Source organism: Podarcis filfolensis (genome assembly GCF_964270895.1).
Source record: "Podarcis filfolensis genome assembly, chromosome: 7".
In the NCBI taxonomy this organism is placed as follows: Eukaryota; Metazoa; Chordata; class Lepidosauria; order Squamata; family Lacertidae; genus Podarcis; species Podarcis filfolensis.
In genome coordinates, this window is record NC_139603.1 from 87,083,861 (window position 1) to 87,104,009 (window position 20,149).

Sequence of the window (20,149 nt, forward strand, 5' to 3'; positions counted from 1 at the left end):
AGAGAAGGCCCTGTTTTCATGTTGCCATCCTCTGGACCTCTCGAGGTGGAGGCACACAAAGAAGAGCCTCAGAAGATGATATTAGGGTCTGGGCAGATTCATACTGAAAGAGGTCATCCTTGAGGTATTGCAGTACTGAACCATTTAAGGCTATATAGGTCAAAACCAGCACTTTGAATTGGGCCTGGAAACTAATTGGTAGCTGGTGCAGTCAGACCAGGATCAGTGTAATTATATGTTCAAACCACCTTGCCCCGGTGAGCAACTTGGCCACCAAATCTGCACTCATCTTGCAAGCAGAACTTACCTGGTTCAGGTTCAATCCTTGGCATCTTCAGGTGAAAGGATAAGGAAGCAGATGCTTCAGACATTCTCTGCTTGAGACCCCTGGGGAGTTGCTGCCAGTCAGATTAAGCTGTCCAGGGCTAGATGTACCAATTGCCTGACTCAACTTAACTCGGCATCGTACGTTCCTGTCGTGCGGAGTTAATTTGTTCAGACAAGCCGTGTATAACAATAGGCGCAACTAAGACAAACTTCATTACATCACATTAATTTGCTGCACCACTTACATCTACCTCGGAACACTTGGCAATAAAACAGAAAATGAAAGGTCAGCAATAAAATGACACAACCTCAGCATCATAAGAAGAACGGTCGTCAACACAGTAGTGGCCACAAAACAGTGAAGGATGCAACCGCCTTATTAGCCATCATATGCCAAATGTTGCAGACCTGTGTTTTTCAGTAGGTAATGAAAATAAGTTGTTGAAGGGGGATGAGAGTAATTCCAATCGGAGGGAATTTCATAATCGAGGAGCCACCACCAAAAAGACCCTACCACGAGTCTCTGCCTAATATTGATAGTGAATATTGCAAACTCCACATATTATACATACTTCATTGTTCCTTTCTTATAACCTTGTCAGTTAAGGTAAAGGTAAAGGGACCCCTGACCATTAGGTCCAGTCGTGACCGACTCTGGGGTTGCGGCGCTCATCTCGCTTTACTGGCTGAGGGAGCCGGCGTACAGCTTCTGGGTCATGTGGCCAGCATGACTAAGCCGCTTCTGGTGAACCAGAGCAGTGCATGGAAATGCCGTTTACCTTCCCGCCAGAGTGGTACCTATTTATCTACTTGCACTTTGATGTGCTTTCGAACTGCTAGGTTGGCAGGAGCAGGGACCGAGCAACGGGAGCTCACCCCGTCGCGGGGATTCGAACCGCTGACCTTCTGATCGGCAAGTCCTAGGCTCTGTGGTTTAACCCACAGCGCCACCCGCATCCCTACCTTGTCAGTTACAAACATTTTAATACCATTTCCTGCTGCCTGATAGATGGAGCTCCTGTACTTCTCCAATATCCCTAGAAGGTGCTAACAAATAGGAACCTGATATCTCAGTTGTGAGTCCCGATAGGTTCCTCACTCCAACAATTTCTATTAGAGTCTCCAAAACTCTACTTCAAAAGGCTTGAACGCATGATGTGTGCATTATATCAAAGCTTATCTGTCTGCCCTGCCAACAACCAGGGGAAACAGATGTGAAAAATGTGCTCTGTAATTGAGACTGTCATTGAAAGTGCTTTATATGGAACAGCTGAATGAATTTAACTCAGGGAGGGGAAACATTTTCAGCCCAAAGTTTGCGTTCCCTTTGGGGCAACCTTCTGAAGACCACACTCAGTGGCTGGCAGGGCCAGAAGCAGAAATTGGGCAGAGCAACAAGTTCAAAATTTACCTTTGGACAGTAAGTACACACACCCCTCTCTATCCTCCCTCCAGATGAGCAAAGACCCATTCTGGTGAAGCAGAAATGATCAGGGAGGTGGCGGGGGAGAGAGAAGCAGGACCAGTGAAGGGTGCAGACTAGAGAAGGCTCAAAGGGCCAGATACAGAGACCTGGAGGGCCACATTTGACCCCTGAGATGCGAAGTTCCAGGCCCCTGATTTCACTCCTTATTCCTCTTCCGTACGCCCACAACCAAGCTGCTAAGTTGTTCTCCTGCTCTAAATGTCCGTTGTTACTCCTGTGCGTGCGAAACTCACTGGGCAGATGAAAGTTGGCTTGATTTCTTCCTCTCTCTCTCTCTCTTTCTCTCCTCTCAAGTCCTCAGCATCCAGAAGTTCCCTGCCAACGCAGCCAAAGACATTAGCTTCCCTATGAAAGGCTGGCGGGGCATGGTGGATTGGGCCCGCAGTGCAGAGGACAAGGTCACTGTGTCCAAAAGCATCCTCTCCACGGGGGTTTCAGGTAAGGGGATTGGGATGACTGCAGGTGAGATTTTTCCTCTTGGCGCAGGCTGCAGACAGAAGCATGTCATGGGGGAAGAGCAGTGTGTGTTTATTTTGCCTTTTTATTCTGATCAATATAGATACAGATAGATAGAGATATAGAGAGTAGATATAGATAGATATAGATAGAGACATATGATATCCAAGGCTACTTTATTCAGACTTGGATTATCTTCTCCATGTTCTATGTTTCTTAGCAAATTCTTAGCAAATAATTCACTCTCAGATTCTTAAGTAAACAAGAAAAAACTCCAGGGTTTACCCACTTATCAAAGTCTTGCCATGGTTCAACAGATGCACTGGTGAAAACCAGGCAGGCTGGTTTAATCCTTAAACGTTACAAATATCCACAGTCCAGTTCAAAATGGAAATTGCTTTCCAGAGGAAAGCAAAGATACATCTTCTCCCATCGCAGGCAGAAAAAAGAGTGCGTAGTGACAGGAAGGAAGAGGTAGGGATTAACCCATGGTCCCCCCCCCCATACACCAGGTTTGGAGGTATGACATCATAGAGTCCCCTCTATGCAGGTTCTGAAACTCCATGGTGCCATTGCCCCTGTTTGAGGGCTGTCTAGCAATCATGCATTTGTGATTTGGCTGCTTTGAACTACAACTCCCATCAGCCCCAGCCCACCATAGCCAATGGTCTGGAACAGTGCTTTCCCCCCTAGAAAAATAGGTGCCGGTAATCACCATGAAGTCGTTACAGTAAGCGCCACACTTTTTAACAACAAAAAGAGATGCCAGTACTGGGTACCCTTGAGTACCACCTGAGAAAAAAAAGCACTGGTCTGGAATGACGCGAGTTACTTTCTTTCACTCCATCTTGCCATGCTAGACATTCTCTCTGACTGATGCCCACCTCTCTCTTTCTTGCTCTCTCATGCCTTGCTCCCACCCATCACCTCTCAATGCCACCCTGAGACAGTTCCTCTCCCTCTCCACTTATTCTGTTGCTTATATTTTGCCCTGTTGCTTCTTCACAGAGACAGATGACTCCGCTGTCTTCGTGGTGGGGACAGTCCTGTACCGAAACCTGGGTGGGATCCTCTCCCTTCAGAGGTAAGGCTGATGCACGTGTTTGTGAAATAAGTTGGGAGTGGGTAGTCCATTGGTCGGTCATGGGCATCTTAGAGTAGGGGTGACAATCATTCCCTGGCCAACCTTACACAGTTGGACTCCCAGATATGTTCTTGGGAGTTGCATATGGTTGATAAGCAAGCAGAAATGAGTGAGGGGGCCAGTCCACTTATTCACCAACAGATCTGGACCTAGGGATCAGGAATGTTGCCAAAGAGTATCTAAGTTATGGTTCCCAGAGCCAGTCCCCGGATTTACAAATCTGTCCCCGGACAAATTCCGTCCCCGGATTTCATTTAAGGTCCCCAGATTTACATTTTAAATGTTGTAGATTTATTAGTAGGGAATGAATGTTGTGTGATTCGTTCAACGGCACAAGACACATCATATGGGGACTTCCGGCAAGGCAAAATGGCGGGCGCCAAGGCAGCGAGCAGCTCCTGAAGCCAGCCAGAGGCAAAGGCGTTACCAGGCTGGTTCCAGGCTGCTGAGACTTGCCACTGCCAAGGGGGAACTCAGGACATCCGGTGTGTCAACTGGGGGAACTGCTGACACCTCCCCCTAGTGACCCAAATCAAGCTGGCTACCTGACTGACTGCCAAGTGGAGCTCCGGGGCCAGGAAAACCCTGGAGCTGATGCAGGGAGAAGGAGGAGAGGAGAAGGAGAAGGAAGAGAGAGAAAGAGGAAGGAGAAAAAAAGAAAGGAGCCCCGACTTTTCTGAGCTGCTGCTGTTGCTGAGGTGGAGAGGTAGGAGAGCACCGGGAGAGCAAGGACATGTGGCTGGGCCCAGGCCCGACCTGAGCCTACTCCATGTTGGCTAGCACTCCAAGAGAGCAGGCGGGGCCCAGAGGAAGGCTGCGTGACAGAGGAGACCACGGAAGAGAAGATATTACTTCTTAATTTTTTAAAAAAATAACTTTATCTCCCTCTTTCTTTCAAATAAGTGTCCCCGGATTCTTTGAAAAAAAATCTGGTAACCTTAATCTAAGTATTAAGATAAGGGAGTGATTTCTAGCAGCCGACGAGAGGGATGTTGCTTAACCCTTACCCTACCAATGATCTCCTGGGACTCCCTTATCCCAGGTTTGTTCCCTCCAGCTGAGGCTCTGGGTGCATTTTTGCCACATCACATGAACCATCAGCTGGGGAAGGAAGTGTCAGGCGGAAAGCAAGAGAAGGCTTAAGCATTCTCTCCCACCAGCTGTTTCTCCACTGCCAACCAGATCACCCCTCCCTACTGCTCCTTTTCAGCTGCTCATCAGCAACTTGGGATCTCAGACCTGCTGAATGTGCGGTTTGGTCCTTAAAGGCCACAGTGCCATATTATACAGAGCTGAAACATGATGACATGATGTAGTGCCCTTATAGGTCTCAATGAAAACATTGACTTAGAATCATAGAATTGTAGAGTTGGAAGGTACCCCCAATTGTCTAGTCCAACAATTGTAGATACACGTACTTTGGATCTGCATCCATTTAGACATCTGTCTGGGCTTTTGAAGGCAAAGCCAGAAGCTCTAGCCAGCCAACTGCACACAGGGCAAGCAACGGCGGTTTGGATCTGTGTGTTTAAATGGCAAATGTGATGTGCAATTGCAAGCAGCAATGCATGTGGGATGTGGAACAAAGATTCGGAACTGCTCTTTGAGAATCAGCTACCTGCTTTGATGGACAAGTGTCCTGAAAATGATCAGGTGGGAAGGGAGGGATATTTACAAAAAAGGGGACGTCTTTGTGCATACTCCCTAGGGCAGAGGATTCTTCCAAGTTCCCTCTCTGTGGGGTTCCTCTTGAAGAGTGTCTCATGTGCTCTCTGGAGGTATTTTTTTGTGATGCTTTGGGAGCACTCCTGCACAGCCATCCTGCTGTGTGCTTCCGACTTCCTCTGTGCTGCCTTGGGGCTTGTGAGTCTCTGCAATCTCTGATGGTAACAGAGAGATCTCTCTGTTCTACGTCTCACTTTCCCTGCTTCTCCTCTCTGAGGCCGAGGCAGGTACTGAGGCAGCAAATTAAGCCTCCCTCTGGCACCTTCAAGATTCGTTCTGCACTGATTAGCATGAGAGCGTTTCCTGTAAATTCCAGGCCTTTGCTCCCGGCTGGTTATCATTGAAGGTACCTGCAGATTTGAAGCTGCATCTAGGCTTGGGACTTGTGAGCAGATTAGTGAGCAAATAGTCTATACTCTCTGATGTCCCCTCTGTGGGATTCGCTTGGGAGATCAATCCCCGGGTGGAGATGTGAATTAAATGCAGCAAGCCATAAACAAATGCGGTATTAAAAAGTGATTGCATCAACTTCAGAAGAAAATTAGACAGATTCATGGGGGACGAGGCTGTCATTGGCTACTTGCTATGAAGGCTATGATCAGAGGCAGTAATGCTTCTGTATACTGATTGTTGGGAATCAGATGTAGGGAGAAGGTGGTTGCACTAATATTCTCCTTGTGGGTTTCTTACAGAGTCATCTGGTTGGCCACTGTGAGAACAGGATGCTAATAGAGATGAACCTTTAACCTGATCCTGCTCTTGGCTATGTTCTTATCTGACCATGAGCTTTTATTGTTATGTTTCTCATTTAGTCACCTGGTTGCTTTATTCCCTTAAGCTTCTGGGTAACGCTGTTGGCCTTTTGTCTCCTTGTGTTTATTTCATTGTTTCGACATTGCTGTTTAATCCATCGGTTTTAAAGTGTGCCATGCTGATTGCAAACTGCCTTGGGCAGATTTTGTGGAAAGGTGGAATCACAACACTTGAACATGAATAATGTCATGGGAGTTTCTCTCCATTGCTGTGACTTCTCTCCATTCTGCCCCTTCGCTGCCTTTTGACATGCTGTGTTTTCTCCCTAGAAATACAACAGTTCTGAATTCCAGAGTCATCTCTGTGACTGTGAAACCAGCTCCCCGCTCACTGCTCACCCCAATGGAAATTGAGTTCTCCCATTTGTACAATGTAAGCACCTACTTCGCTAAAAAGGAAAATGTAGCTGATATGAATGAAGTTCAATCTAGCCACCGCCCCAAAACCCTATGACATCTGAGACTAGGAAGAAACACCGTATTTTGAGAGGTTGGATGTTTTTGGGGGGAGGTGGGTAAACTTGAAAAAAGAAATGTATGGGTTGCTTTGTTTTTAAATGGTAAAGGTGTATAGAAAGGTTGGGATCATCTAGATCCCCTATGGTCTTCTAGATCAGTTGTCTCCAAGGCTGGGTCCCCACATGTTGCAGGGCTACAACTTCCATCAACTTGATCTTTGGCTCAGCTGGGACTGATGGGACTTGGAGTTTGACAACAGCATCTGAATTAACATCTGAAGGGCTTCCACGTGGAAGATGGAGCAAGCTTGTTTTCTGCTGCTCCAGAGGGTCAGATCCAAACCAATGGATTCAAATTACAAGAAAGGAGATTCTGACTAAACCTTAGGAAGAACTTTCTGACAGTGGGAGCTATTCCACAGTGGAACGGACACCCGTGGAAGGTGTTGGGCTCTCCTTGGTTGGAGGTCTTTGGATGGAGGTTGGATAGCCATCTGTCAGGGATTCTTCAGCTGTAGTTCCTGCATTTCAGGGTATTCGACTAGATGACCCTTTGGATCCCATCCAACTCTACAATTCTATGATTCTATTTACATCTGGGGACACTGAACAATGAAGACCTCCACTCTAGATGTTGCTGGGTGACAGATCCCATCAGTTCCTGAACATTGGCTCTGCTGGCAAGGGCTGATGGGAGCTGGAAGCCAACAACATTGGGAGAGTCATTGGTTCCCTAACTGTGGTTTAGAGGAAGTTGAGTTTGGGAGTTCACTCATATGGAGCAACAGGAAGTGTGGCTGGACTACACTTCCTACCTAGGATGCCCTAAAGGCCTCTGAGGCAGAAGAGGGAGGTGGAAATGGGGCGAACTAAAGTTTCCATGGGACTAGTTTTGCTTCACCTGGATAATAATTCAAGTACATGTTATGCTGTATTTAAGCAGATCTCTCAGTCAACTACTCAACACCAGCTCTTTTCTCCTTTCCTCTTTTCTCATCCTGGCAGGGAACTACCAACCAGACCTGCATCCTATGGGAGGAAACTGATGTGTAAGTTCAGTGGGTTATTTTTCTCACTGTTGGATCAAGAAAAAGAATTATTTATTCATTGGGTGGGGGAAGATTGCCGTTGTGGAGTGTATTTGCAACACAGAAGGAGTGGTCGGATACCCTTTGTTTCTTAACTCACATGATCGGATAGTCCTTCAAATACATCCCCACTCTGATCCGTGTCCATCTTATGGTGTAGCAAGCAGAGACGTCAGGGAATTTCAACAAAAACTTAAAACAGGACTAGAAATGCCTTGTATTCGCTTTTTCATCCCATGCCCAGAACAAACATCAACCCATCAAATGCAATGAGTATTTACTCTTGTGGTTGAAGTTTGCAAATGATTTGTACACTGGTACCTCGGGTTACATACGCTTCAGGTTACAGACTCCGCTAACCCAGAAATAGTGCTTCAGGTTAAGAACTTTGCTTCAGGATGAGAACAGAAATCGTGCTCCAGTGGCACAGCAGCACCAGGAGGCCCCTGCTAAAGTGGTGCTTCAGGTTAAGAACAGTTTCAGGTTAAGTACGGACCTCCGAAACGAATTAAGTACTTAACCTGAGGTACCACTGTAATGGTTCACATTCCCTGCCCCTTCCATTTGTACAGTGATACCTCGGGTTAAGAACTTAATTCATTTCAGGGGTCCGTTCTTAACCTGAAACGCTTCTTAATCTGAGGCGTGCTTTCGCTAATGGGGCCTGGCACACAATTTTCGTTCTTATCCTGGGGCAAAGTTCTTAACCTGGAGCAACCACTTCCTGGTTAGTGGAGTTTGTAACACGGAGCGTTTGTAACCTGAACCGTCTGTAACCCAAGGTACCACTGTACTGTGATTCCTTTACCCTGAAATGAATGGGGCAGAGCAACATAATGGCAATGTATCTGAAGAAGTGTGCATGCACACGAAAGCTCATACCAAGAACTAACTTAGTTGGTCTTTAAGGTGCTACTGGAAGGAATTTTTTGTTTTGTTTTGACTATGGCAGACCAACACGGCTACCTATCTGTAATGGCAATGTAAGTTACACAATATTTGTAATCAGTTGCATACTGTAGGTTCAGCAAACAGCCCATGTGCCCATTGCAAAATCAATTATTGAGCTTCTCAAAATTAAACCATAAGGAAGGGAGAGCGGAACACAGGGGAAGCGCCAGCCCAAGGAACGCAACTGGCTGAGGGATAGCAGCTCTCCCCTTACTTATGGATGCTTCATAAATTAAAACTTTAATGTGGACATATAAAAGGTTTTATGATTGTGCATAAGATTCTAGCTCACGTGCCTTGCATAGCACGTCTTCCCATGCTGAGAAAGTGGGATTGATGATTGCTCCCTGCTTGTGGCCACTAACTCAGTGCTCAACATGCATCTGCTCTCTTGCAAGATGCAACGGAGTCCTTTGTTTCCTTTGGCATTCTGCAGAAAGGTCAGTTGGTTCATTTGTGTGGCCATGTGCAGCTCTTTGCAGTCCAGACTGTCCTGTGATGCAGGATGGCAGAGGGTGTGTGTGTGTGTGTGTGTGTGTGTGTGTGTGTGTGTGTGTGTGACTGGGGAGCCAGAATCTGGAGGCTCACACGATTGCCAGGTAGTTCGTTGGAGAAAACCTTTATAGAAACCAAACACCATCAGATCAAAGGCAAGGGCAGGTGATCAGGAGTCAAGGAGTGGGGGAATCAGCCTTAAAATGGAGTGTTTATGGTTGTGGCCTTGAGGTCTTCAGACTTCAAAGGCAGCCCCATATAGAACATGTTTAACTAGGAAGTTACCACTGCAAAGGGGTCATAGCTGGCAAATCAACCTGATCTGGGAAAAGGCCACTGAGGCCACCTGGGCCTCCAGTGAGAATGTCAAAATGAGGAGCACCCCACAAACTACCAACCTGCTCTTTCCAGGGGGGTACAACCCAGTCCAGGGTGGACTACCTCTCCATTTGCAGGGCATGAGATCCTGAGACACATAACACCTTTGTCTGGAAGGGCACTGATATGCTTACAGCTACCTTTGGCAACAGGTTCAGCCACATAGTTAGCATATGGGATGCAGGTGGCACTGTGGTTAAACCACGGAGCCTAGGACTTGCCAATCAGAAGGTCGGCGGTTCGAATCCCCGCGACAGGGTGAGCTCCTGTTGCTTGGTCCCTGCTCCTGCCAACCTAGCAGTTTGAAAGCACGTCAAAGTGCAAGTAGATAAATAGGTACCGCTCCGGCGGGAAGGTAAACGGCGTTTCCGTGCACTGCTCTGGTTCGCCAGAAGTGGCTTAGTCATGCTGGCCACATGACCTGGAAGCTGTACGCCGGCTCCCTCAGCCAATAAAGCAAGAAGAGTGCCGCAACCCCAGAGTCGGCCACAACTGGACCTAATGGTCAGGGGTCCCTTTACCTTTTACCTTTGGCAACAGGTTCAGCTACATAGTTAGCATAGTATTGAGCCATGTCCATTTTAATAACTCCTGTAAGGGTTGTTTAAATACACAGATCATGACGGGTTGTCCCTTAAAGCTCCAGTTCCTGAGACACCTGACCTTATTTGCAGGTTTGTGTCCCTCTTTCTCAAAAAAAGAAATCCTAACATGAAGTGTCTGAATCCTTTTCTTAAAAAACAAGAAGGGACATGGCGGCGGGGGGGGGCGGAATCCTACAATCCATCATGCGCTCATTTGCATTTAGATAGATATTTAAGCTGCATTGTTAATAATGGCTCTTTGATTTAATAAATCCAGCCTGCTTGGGTGACTGCATGTCGCTCTGGTGAGCCAGCCCTCCCCTTCTTCCTCCTCCATGCCCCGCCTTTTATATTTGAATTGGACAAGCTGGGGGAGCCAGCGCTTGTTTGTGTTTAGAATAGCACGTGTGATTAATGAGCTTTGCAGAAGCTGGCAGAATTGAAAGCTGCGAGCCCGGAACGATTCTGGGTTATGCCGCTGTGTGTTTCCAGGGGTGTTCATAGGAAGTAATTATTAACTGCTTAGCGGCACAGTTTGAGTGGATGTCTCGGCAAACGCCTTCCCCCATTGCCTTGAAAGGCTGCCAAATCTCCTCTGGAGTAAAACTCTGGGAAGGCTTTCTTTAGCGTGGCTCGTAAGGATGCAGCCTCCTCAATGTGGAGGAAGATCTGGGCTTGTCCAGGATGAAGAGAGTAATAGTATCATTGCTCTATTCTGCCTTGGTCAGACCACACCTGGGGTCCTGTGTCCTGTTCTGGGCACCACAGCTTAAGAAGGATATTGATAAACTGTGCAGAGGAGGGTGACCATGATGGTCAAAGGTCTGAAAACCAAGCCTGATGAGGAGCAGTTGAAGGAGTAAGGTATGTTTAGCCTGGAAAAGAGGAGATGTGATATGGTAGCCATCTTCAGATATCTGAAAGGCTGTCACATGGAAGATGGAGCGAATTTGTTTTCCACTGTTCCAGAGGGTAGGAACAGACCTAACAGATTCAAGTTACAAGAAAGGAGATTCTGACTAAAACTTAGGAAGAATATTCTGAAGGTAAGAGTTGTTCAACAATGGAATGACCCACCTCCTAAGGTTGTGGACTCTCCTTCACTGGAGGTCTTAAGTAGAGGTTGGGTGGCCACCTGACAGGTCTTCTTTAGCTGTGATTCCTGTATTGCAGGGTGTTCAGTCTCTTAGCCTCAATTCTATTATTCTAGGCTGGTGGGGAAGTGTTGGGATTTGCAGTTCAAAGAGGAGGAACTGGAAGGGTGGGGCACAGGGGAAATTCTCACATCCCCATGGTCATCCTTCTAAGAAACTGCAGAGGGCCTTCTCGGTAGTGGCACCCGCCCTGGTTCCCTGTAACTTGGCATCTTGCAGTGAGGGAACAGCCAGCAGGCCCTCAGCGCTGGACCTCATTGTCCAGGCAGAAAGATGGGAGTAATGTGTGTGAGAAGTGAATTCTCTGGAGGCAGCGCCTGATGCAAATGTACACCTTAAATATCTTGATTCTCAGAACATCAGGTGAAGATTGGGGGGGGGGGAGGAATGGATGTGAAGCCTCTTTTTCTGTTAAGTGCCTTATTCCCTTGGGGATAATTGGCCGGGGGCCACACACATACAGTGGCTGAAGCAGCAGCAAAACGTGTACAGGGAAAGACCTGAAATAGGCAAGTCTTTCTGTCTCTGACACTCCTTTTTCTTCCTCTCCCATTCTCTATTTAATAAGAATAATAAATTTTATTTATACCCTGCCCTCCCCAGCCAGAGCCGGGCTCAGGGCACCTAACATCAATAAAATCACAGTAAAAACATAATAGGGGGGAAAGAGAAGGGGGGGAACCCAATTTAAAATACAGGTTAAAATGCAATTTAAATTGCAGCCTCATTTTAAAGTAGCTGATAAATCAACACCATAAGGGGAGGGAAACATAAGGGTCAGACCGAGTCCAAACCAAAGGGCAGGCAGAGCAGCTCTGTCTTGCAGGCCCTGCGGAAAGATGTCAAGTCCCGCAGGGCCCTAGTCTCTTGTGGCAGAAGCATTCCACCACGTCGGGGCCAGTGCTGAAAAGGACCTGGCCCTAGTTGAAAGCAATCTAACCTCCTTGAGGCTTGGGACCTCCAAAGTGTTGTTATTTGTGGATCAAGGTCCTCCATGGGGCATACCAGGAGAGGCGGTCCCGTAGGTACGTGTGTCCTAGGCCTCACACCCCATTCACTTTCTTTCTGACACTCCTCTTTCCCCTCTTTCTCTTTGACTTTCTCTCTCTCTCTCTTTCTCTGACACCCAATTCTCTCTTCTTCATCGCTACCCATCAGGCTAGGAGGGGAACCACAGGTGGCTCTTCCAGGAGGTCTGATCACTTGCTGAGGGCTTTCCCAATGAGGCCGAGCCCCACATTCAGCCTTCGACCCGTAGGTTGACCACCCCAAATATTATCCACGGAGCTCTTTCACCTGACACGCAGACCACATAACACCGGTCTTCAAAGACCTACATTGGCTCCCAGTATGTTTCCAAGTGTTGGTGCTGACCTTTAAAGCCCTAAACGGCCTCAGTCCTGTATACCTGAAGGAGTGTCTCCACCCCCATCGTTCTGCCTGGACACTGAGGTCCAGCTCTGAGGGTCTTCTGGTGGTTCCTTCACTACAAGAAGCCAAGTTACAGGGAACCAGGCAGAGGGCCTTCTTGGTAGTGGCACCCACTCTGTGAAACACCCTCCCACCAGATGTCAAAGAGTAAAACAACTACCAGACTTTTAGAAGACATCTGAAGGCAGCCCTGTTTAGGGAAGCTTTTACTGTTTAATAGGTTATTGTATCTTAATATTCTGTTGGAAGCCGCCCAGAGTGGCTGGGGAAACCCAGCCAGATGGGCGGGGCATAAATACTAAATTATTGTTATTATTACAGCGGTACCTCAGGTTAAGTACTTAATTTGTTCCAGAGGTCCATACTTAACCTGAAACTGTTCTTAACCTGAAGCACCATTTTAGCTAATGGGGCCTCCTGCTGCCGCCGCGCTGCAGGAGCACGATTTCTGTTCTCATCCTGAAGCAAAGTTCTTAACCTGAAGCACTATTTCTGGGTTAGTGGAGTCTGTAACCTGAAGTGTATGCAACCCGAGGTACCACTGTATGATTTTCTGGGAAATTTTCTCATGTGAAAGATCCAATGGAAATGAATGAAAGGAGCACTATTCAGGCATCTCCCTCCCCTCCTCATTGCGTGAGGGACAATGATGCCCCCACTCCATTTATTCTCTTCCCATATGTCCCCCTTAAAAGAGGCTAGCTACGGCAAGGTGCAAAATTTCTGATGTAAAGGATGTAATCGTGCCATGGAAACAGAGGTCTGGCAATTCTGTCTCCCTCCCTCCCCTCTGAATTAAGTTCAGATCGGCATGTCCCAATTTTCCCTCCTCTCCAAACACTTGAGAAGAGGAAAACATCCCTTCTCTGTGCCCTCCCTCCTCTGAATACCCAACAATCCCCAGGGTTAGCTGGCTGGCCTGTGGAATTCATCGCACCAACATGCCCTACATGTTGATGGAACAGGTTCCTCAATGCCAGGACTCTCAATTCAGGGTGAAGATGCTCTTGTCGGTTCTCTTTTGCTCCCTTCATCTCTGCGTTGGTTGTGGGTGTTTATCTCCCCAACTCTCACTTTATGCTCACTTTCCTGCTCCCCCTCTCCCTTTCTAAGGGTCTGGGGGGGGGAGGAGAAGACTACCCCCTCCCCACTTTTCTACCAACCTCCTTGGGAAGTGTCCAATTTTCAGGCTCCTGGCTGCCTCCTGTTGTGCACCAGCGATGTGGGGGCCTCATTATGGGTTTCCATGCTTACGAGTCACATGGCATCTCTGAAGTGCTCGGGCCTGTGAGTTCATCAGCTTTACTGGCCTTGGAGGTGGGGGGGGGCAGGAATGGGATGGGACTGAGTTGTGGAGAGAGAGAGAGAGAGAGAGGCAGGGAGGCGCCCACGGCAGTCTGCGGGAGGGAATAAATTAGCTCTGGCAATTTAACTGGAAGAGGCCGCAGATCCCGAAAGCCGGAGAAAATATCCTAATCGAGGGAGGGTGCAAAGGAGCGAGGAGGAGATTTGCAGCCACCCTGAACCAGGCCTCAGCTGAGAACTGCTGGTAGAGTATTATTATTAGAGTATAATTAGTATTATTAGTAGAGTATAATTAGTATTATTAGTTACCTCTCCTTTCCCCTGGGGATCGGGGTGGCGAGTGGAGACACAATGGCTAAGAGCCATTGTTGACCTGAGTGGCAGAGTTTTCTGGGCATCAGGTTTGAATGTGTGTCCTTCTTGAGCACACACACAGCGGCAAAGATGTGTTGTTCTCTGCACTTGATCTGTATGCATACCGCACAATTGTCCCGTTTTGACAGGGACATCACGGATTTAAAGAAGCCGTCTGATTGGATACTGGAATGACCTGGGATCCATGCATCCACCCTTGGGCTTCTGATGCTGAAGAGCGCAACTTCCCCCTCTTTTCAGTGTCTTTTAAAATTTAGTGGGGAAAGAAGGCAGCCGCGGTGGCTGCTGGGGGAAGCCAGGCTCTCTTCCAATCAGAACGTGCGTTGGGGAGTGGAGCAATGTCAATGTGATGGGTTGGAGTGAGGAAGTGAGGACCAGTGGCGTAGCGTGGGGGGTGCAGGGGGGCCGGCCGCACCGGGCGCAACATCTGGGGGTTAGGGTTAGGGGGCGCAAATCCACGGGTTAGGGGGCGCAAATCCACAGGTTAGGGGGCACAAATTACTTGCCTTGCCCCGGGTGCTGACAACCCACGCTACGCCACTGGTGAGGACAACCCTCTGTTTTACCTCTCGTAGCCCCAGAACCACTGGAGAGAGCAGAGTGCATGTACTAGGGATCTGTGAGCCCAGTGCCACTTGACCCACAACCAGGGTGGTGGCTGAGTACAAGGAGAAGAGAACCTCACAGGCATTGTCCTGGATTTGGGCAGAGTAATATTGGAGGGTTTGCAGAGGTGGTAACAGAGAGAGAGAGAGAGAGTTGTGTTGTAAATTAGACAAATTCATGGTTTAGACAAATTTATGGATGGGACGCGGGTGGCGCTGTGGGTTAAACCACAGAGCCTAGGACTTGCCGATCAGAAGGTCGGCGGTTCGAATCCCCTCCATGGGGTGAGCTCCCGTTGCTCGGTCCCTGCTCCTGCCAACCTAGCAGTTTGAAAGCACGTCAAAGTGCAAGTAGATAAATAGGTACCGCTCTGGTGGGAAGGTAAACGGTGTTTCCATGTGCTGCTCTGGTTCACCAGAAGCGGCTTAGTTATGCTGGCCACATGACCCGGAAGCTGTACGCCGGCTCCCTCAGCCAATAAAGTGAGATGAGCACCACGACTGGACCTAATGGGGTCCCTTTACAATGGGTCCCTTTAAATGGGTCCCTTTACCTTTACCTTATGGATGGGAGAGCTCTTGACGGCTACTAGGCACGATGGCTCTACTCTGCCTCCCATCAGAGACAGCTATGCTTCTGAAAACTAGTTGCTCCCCAAGAGAGGGCTCTTGTGATCAACTCCTGCTTGCAGGCTTCCCAAAGGGATCTGGTCAGCCACTGTGAGAAGAGGACGTTGGTCTAGATGGGGCTTTGGCCTGATCCAGGAGGTTGCACTTTTGTTCTTATGGAACAGTGGAACTCACTGCCAGAGGAGATAGTGGTAGCCACCGACTTTGAAAAAGGACCAGACCAATTCATGGAGGATTTGCCATGATGGCTAGGCTGTGCCTCCAAGGCTGGAGGTAGCAATCCTTCTGAATGTCATTTGCTGGAAACCATAGGAGGAGAGAGGTCTCGTGCTCCAGTCCAGCTTGCAGGTTTCCCAGTAAAGGCATCTGGTTGGCCTCTATGAGAAGAGGATGCTGGACTAGATGGGTCATTGACCTGAGCCAACATGCTCTTCTTATGTTCATAAATGGAGCTCTGGTGATTTCAGGCTTTCTAATATCTATGGTCACCCCACAGCAGTGAATATGCAGAATGTATCTGTTGTTGTTTAGTCGTTTAGTCGTGTCCGACTCTTCATGACCCCATGGACCAGAGCACGCCAGGCACTCCTGTCTTCCACTGCCTCCTGCAGTTTGGTCAAACTCATGTTGGTAGCTTTGAGAACCATCTCTTCCTCTGTCTTCCCCTTCTCCTTACGCCCTCCATCTTTCCCAACATCAGGGTCTTTTCCAGGGAGTCTTCTCTTCTCATGAGGTGGCCAAAGTCTTGGAGCCTCAGCTTCAGGATCTGTCCTTCCAGTGAGCACTCAGGGCTGATTTCCTTCAGAATGGATAGGTTGGATCTTCTTGCAGTCCATGGGACTCTCAAGAGTCTCCTCCAACACCAGAATTCTAAAGCATCAATTCTTCGGTGATCAGCCTTCTTGATGGTCCAGCTTTCACTCCCATACATCACTACTGGGAAAACCATAGCTTTAACTATGCAGACCTTTGTTGGCAAGGTGATGTCTCTGCTTTTTTCAAATGTGTGCATGTATACTTTGTGTGTGGTGTACTTGTGGATAGGTAACTAAGGCTTTTTGCCTGAGGCTCCTCCCCTATCATGGATATTGTACAAATGCAGACCACAAGTATTTCTAGTAACTGACTATTTCGGAGCTGGCTCCCCATGGTCTCATGTTCCCGCTGGAGGAGGTAAATTTGCTTTGCTCCGTAGACACATGGTAGAATCCCCACCCCCTTGCACACAGAGAGAATTGTTTGCTGCTTCATGAGTCTGGGACAGGCTGGCCCTGTAGCAGAGTGCACACACCGCTCCCCATATAACTCTTGAATTCATTGTTGCTTGTGCAGCTTGCTAAGAATGTGCCAAGAATTGCTAATGCATTGGGAGTTCTTCACAGCATTACTTACTTGACCCAGCAGACGGAAACAGCGGCGGTCAAATGCTCTGCCCAGACTCTTGAATGGCTTAACTTACAGGGGTTGGCTGAAACAGGAGTCAGCCAACAGGCATTTCGAATCCAGAGATCCCGAGTGCACATTGAATTTATTGTGAGGTTGCAATCTCTCCTTTTGAAATTTCAAGAAGGGTGCATGTGTTGGCCTCTGAATTTACTGCGAGGTTGTCATTGTTCCTTTGGCAATTGTAAAGTGTGTGGTTTTCTTGTTTTTCGAACTGGCATGGATGAGTTAGCGGGTTGCCTTATATATGCCCTTTCACTCCCCCCCCCCTTATCTTTTCTTTAAAAAATGGGATTTATATTCTGTCTCACGCCCACAAAGAGCATTCAGGGCAGTTTACAATGCACCATAAAACACACAATGAACTAAAGATGGGCAGTGCCTTATCCAATCAGTTCCAGCAAAGTGTCGAATGATTTTATTCAGCTCCGCCAAAACCCTGGAATGGATAGCAGATTCTAGAATGGCTTCTGTAATTCACTCTAGCAGCCAGGTTGCTCTTATTACCTTCCGGACCCTGACCCTGAGGGTTTCAAATCCAGAAAGGAAGCTTTTGGATCCAGCAATGAGTTAATCATCAACCAATCTTCTTCACTACACTGAGACCTTTGGGTATAGCAGGAGAATTTGTGAATTTGCTCACCTCAGATTAATTGACCAGTTATTTTTCCTCTGCAAAGAAGTACAAAAAGTTGAGACTCAGAAGGTTGTATTCAATGTTGTTTTGAGCAGAGTAGACCCACTGAAATGGATGAAGCTAAGTTAGCCGCGTCCATTTGGATCTGCTCTGAGTAGGGCTAATACCCAATGCGAACCAGAATGTGGCCAAAAGTCTTTGCCGCCAGCCTTCACTTTTCTCACCTGGCAAATTCCTCTGATGGTGGTAGCAAGAGTGGGGCCAGATGGGAAGAAGAGAGGAGTGCAGAAGCAGGTTGTGTTGTGAGGCAGAGCCACAGAGCAAGCCTCTGGTGCCACTACTATGGATCAAAGGTCAGGGCTGGGTAGATGCATCTCTTTACAGATGATGATAGATAGATATAGATAGATAGATAGATGATAGATAGATAGATCAAAAATCTATCTAACATATCAGTTCCAACAGTCATACAACATATCTTCTCATCTTATACAATATTTTAGACTTCCGTCAACACCTCTGATGATTTTCCGTTCTTTATCACTTATTCTGCATTTCTTGATTTCTATATTACATTTAATTATCCTTAACTAATAATTCTCTTCATAGTCTTTCTTGCAGTATTTCAATCCACCTTACAAAACTTCTTGCAATCCTACTAGCGTAAACAATTACTTTTCAAATAGTTCATATATTTACCCCAGTCTTCTAAGAATCTCTGATCCCGCAGGTTTCAAATACTTCCTGTTAATTTACCTAATTCTGCATAGTCCATCAACTTCATCCTCCATTCTTCTTTCGTCGGTAGTTCTTCTTGCTTCCATTTTTGTGCCAATAATATTCTTGCTGCAGTCATTGCATATAAAAACAACTTACAATCCTGTCTATTATTATCATCTCCTACAATGCCAAGTAAAAATGCTTCTGGTTTCTTAATAAATGTATATTTCAACATCTTTTTCATCTCATTATATATCATTTCCCAAAAGCTTTTCACTTTTTTACATTCCCACCACATGTGATAAAAAGTTCCTTCCTTATCTTTACATTTCCAACATTTGTTACTTATTTTATACATTTTAGCTAATTTTACCAGGGTGATATACCACCTATACATCATTTTCATCTGGGTAGATGCATCTCTGGAGCCCTGCTGGGTCCTCCATAGAACCCTGCCCTTGTCACTGCTTTGCCCCGCCCCATCAAGGTGAGATGTAGTCATGCCAGTATTGGAAGGGCAGCTTCACCACCACACCAGCTGCAACTGAAACAACAATACTTGGCCATTTCCTTGCTCCCTTTCCCATGGGAATGGTCATTCCTTTGAGAGTTTCAATGAAAGAACCATGGCTCAGTGGTTCAATCCATTGCATTTCCAGGTAGGGCTGGGGAAAGACCCCTGCCTGAAGTCTCTGAGGTCCACTTCCATTCGGCATCGACTTTATCAAGCTAAAGGTAAAGGAGCTTGGGACACGGGTGGTGCTGTCGTCTAAACCACTGAGCCTCTTAGGCTTGCTGATGGCGGTTCGAGTCCCCATGACGGAGTGAGCTCCCGTTTCTCTGTCCCAGCTCCTGCCAATGTAGCAGTTTGAAATCACACCAGTGCAAGTAGATAAATAGGTACCGCTGTGGCGGGAAGGTAAACAGAGTTTCTGTGTGCTCTGGTTTCCATCACAGTGCCCTGTTGCACCAGAAGCAGTTTAGTCATTCTGGCCACATGACCCGGAAAGCTGTCTGTGGACAAATGCAAGCTCCCTTGGCCTGAAAGCAAGATGAGCGCCACAACCCCATAGTTGCCTTTGACTGGACTTAACCGTCCAGGGGTCCTTTACCTTTTTTACCTTTTTATATCGAGCTGGATGGACTGATGATCCAGCTTTGTATAGGCATCTTCCTAGGTAGCAGCAGTGGATTCTAAGCAACCACCCAAGCTGGAGAAGGATTTAGGGGTTCTAAGATCTCACCACTCCTTTGAGGTGGGCTCTCCAAGTTCCTTGAAAAAGTTTCCATTGCCTCCAGCAAGGGGTGCAAGTGGTAGTCTAACACAGCCCTCATTTTTATATCTATAAAAAACCCTTTCTCCTTGTTGAAAATAATTGATGTATACTTCTGCAATCATTTCACTGTCATCATTTAGTAGTTCCTAGAAGTGGCATGTAGAAGGAACTGCTTTCAACACATATTTTTTTCTGTCTGAAGGCAAGCGCTGTCCTTCTTTCGCCTCTGAACAGTTTCCTTCAAAAATCTTAACATGTGGAACTCACCGATACAAGAAATGATTAGTATGCCTACTAGGCTTAAGGCCAGTCTTTGCCAACTCCCATCAGGTGTGGCCAGCCCATAGTTGCTGGGCTACTGGGAGTTGTGATCCAAAACAGCCGGAGGCCACAGGATGGCAAAGCCTGCCTTAAATGATTCCATAAATCTACAGGCAGCTATTAACTATGATGGACAAGTAAGCAAAGAAACCCCTGTGTTGCAAAGAGAACGTCAGCAATGTCTAGGCAACACGATGACCATATACATACACAATAGACAATCTTTAAAGAATTCCTTCAAACCATAACAAGTACAAAATGAAATCTTTAGACTCAAAGTCTCTGAAAATCTTTAAATGAAGCGAGGTATCAGACTTTGTACGATGAAAGACAAGCTGTGAAGCTTT

At 47.1% G+C, this 20,149-nt stretch overlaps 1 protein-coding gene across 8 annotated transcripts in view; it reads left to right on the top strand.

The window, feature by feature from the left end:
* Window positions 1-20,149, top strand: part of ADGRB1 (adhesion G protein-coupled receptor B1) — a 390,585-nt gene that overhangs the window by 232,130 nt on the left and 138,306 nt on the right. For all 8 annotated transcript variants that reach the window (XM_083621823.1, XM_083621822.1, XM_083621821.1 and 5 more), the window contains exons 14-17: window positions 2,108-2,251; window positions 3,278-3,353; window positions 6,221-6,323; window positions 7,414-7,457. In XM_083621823.1, coding sequence (XP_083477949.1) covers window positions 2,108-2,251; window positions 3,278-3,353; window positions 6,221-6,323; window positions 7,414-7,457 — 367 coding nt within the window. The remainder of the gene's footprint in view (window positions 1-2,107; window positions 2,252-3,277; window positions 3,354-6,220; window positions 6,324-7,413; window positions 7,458-20,149) is intronic.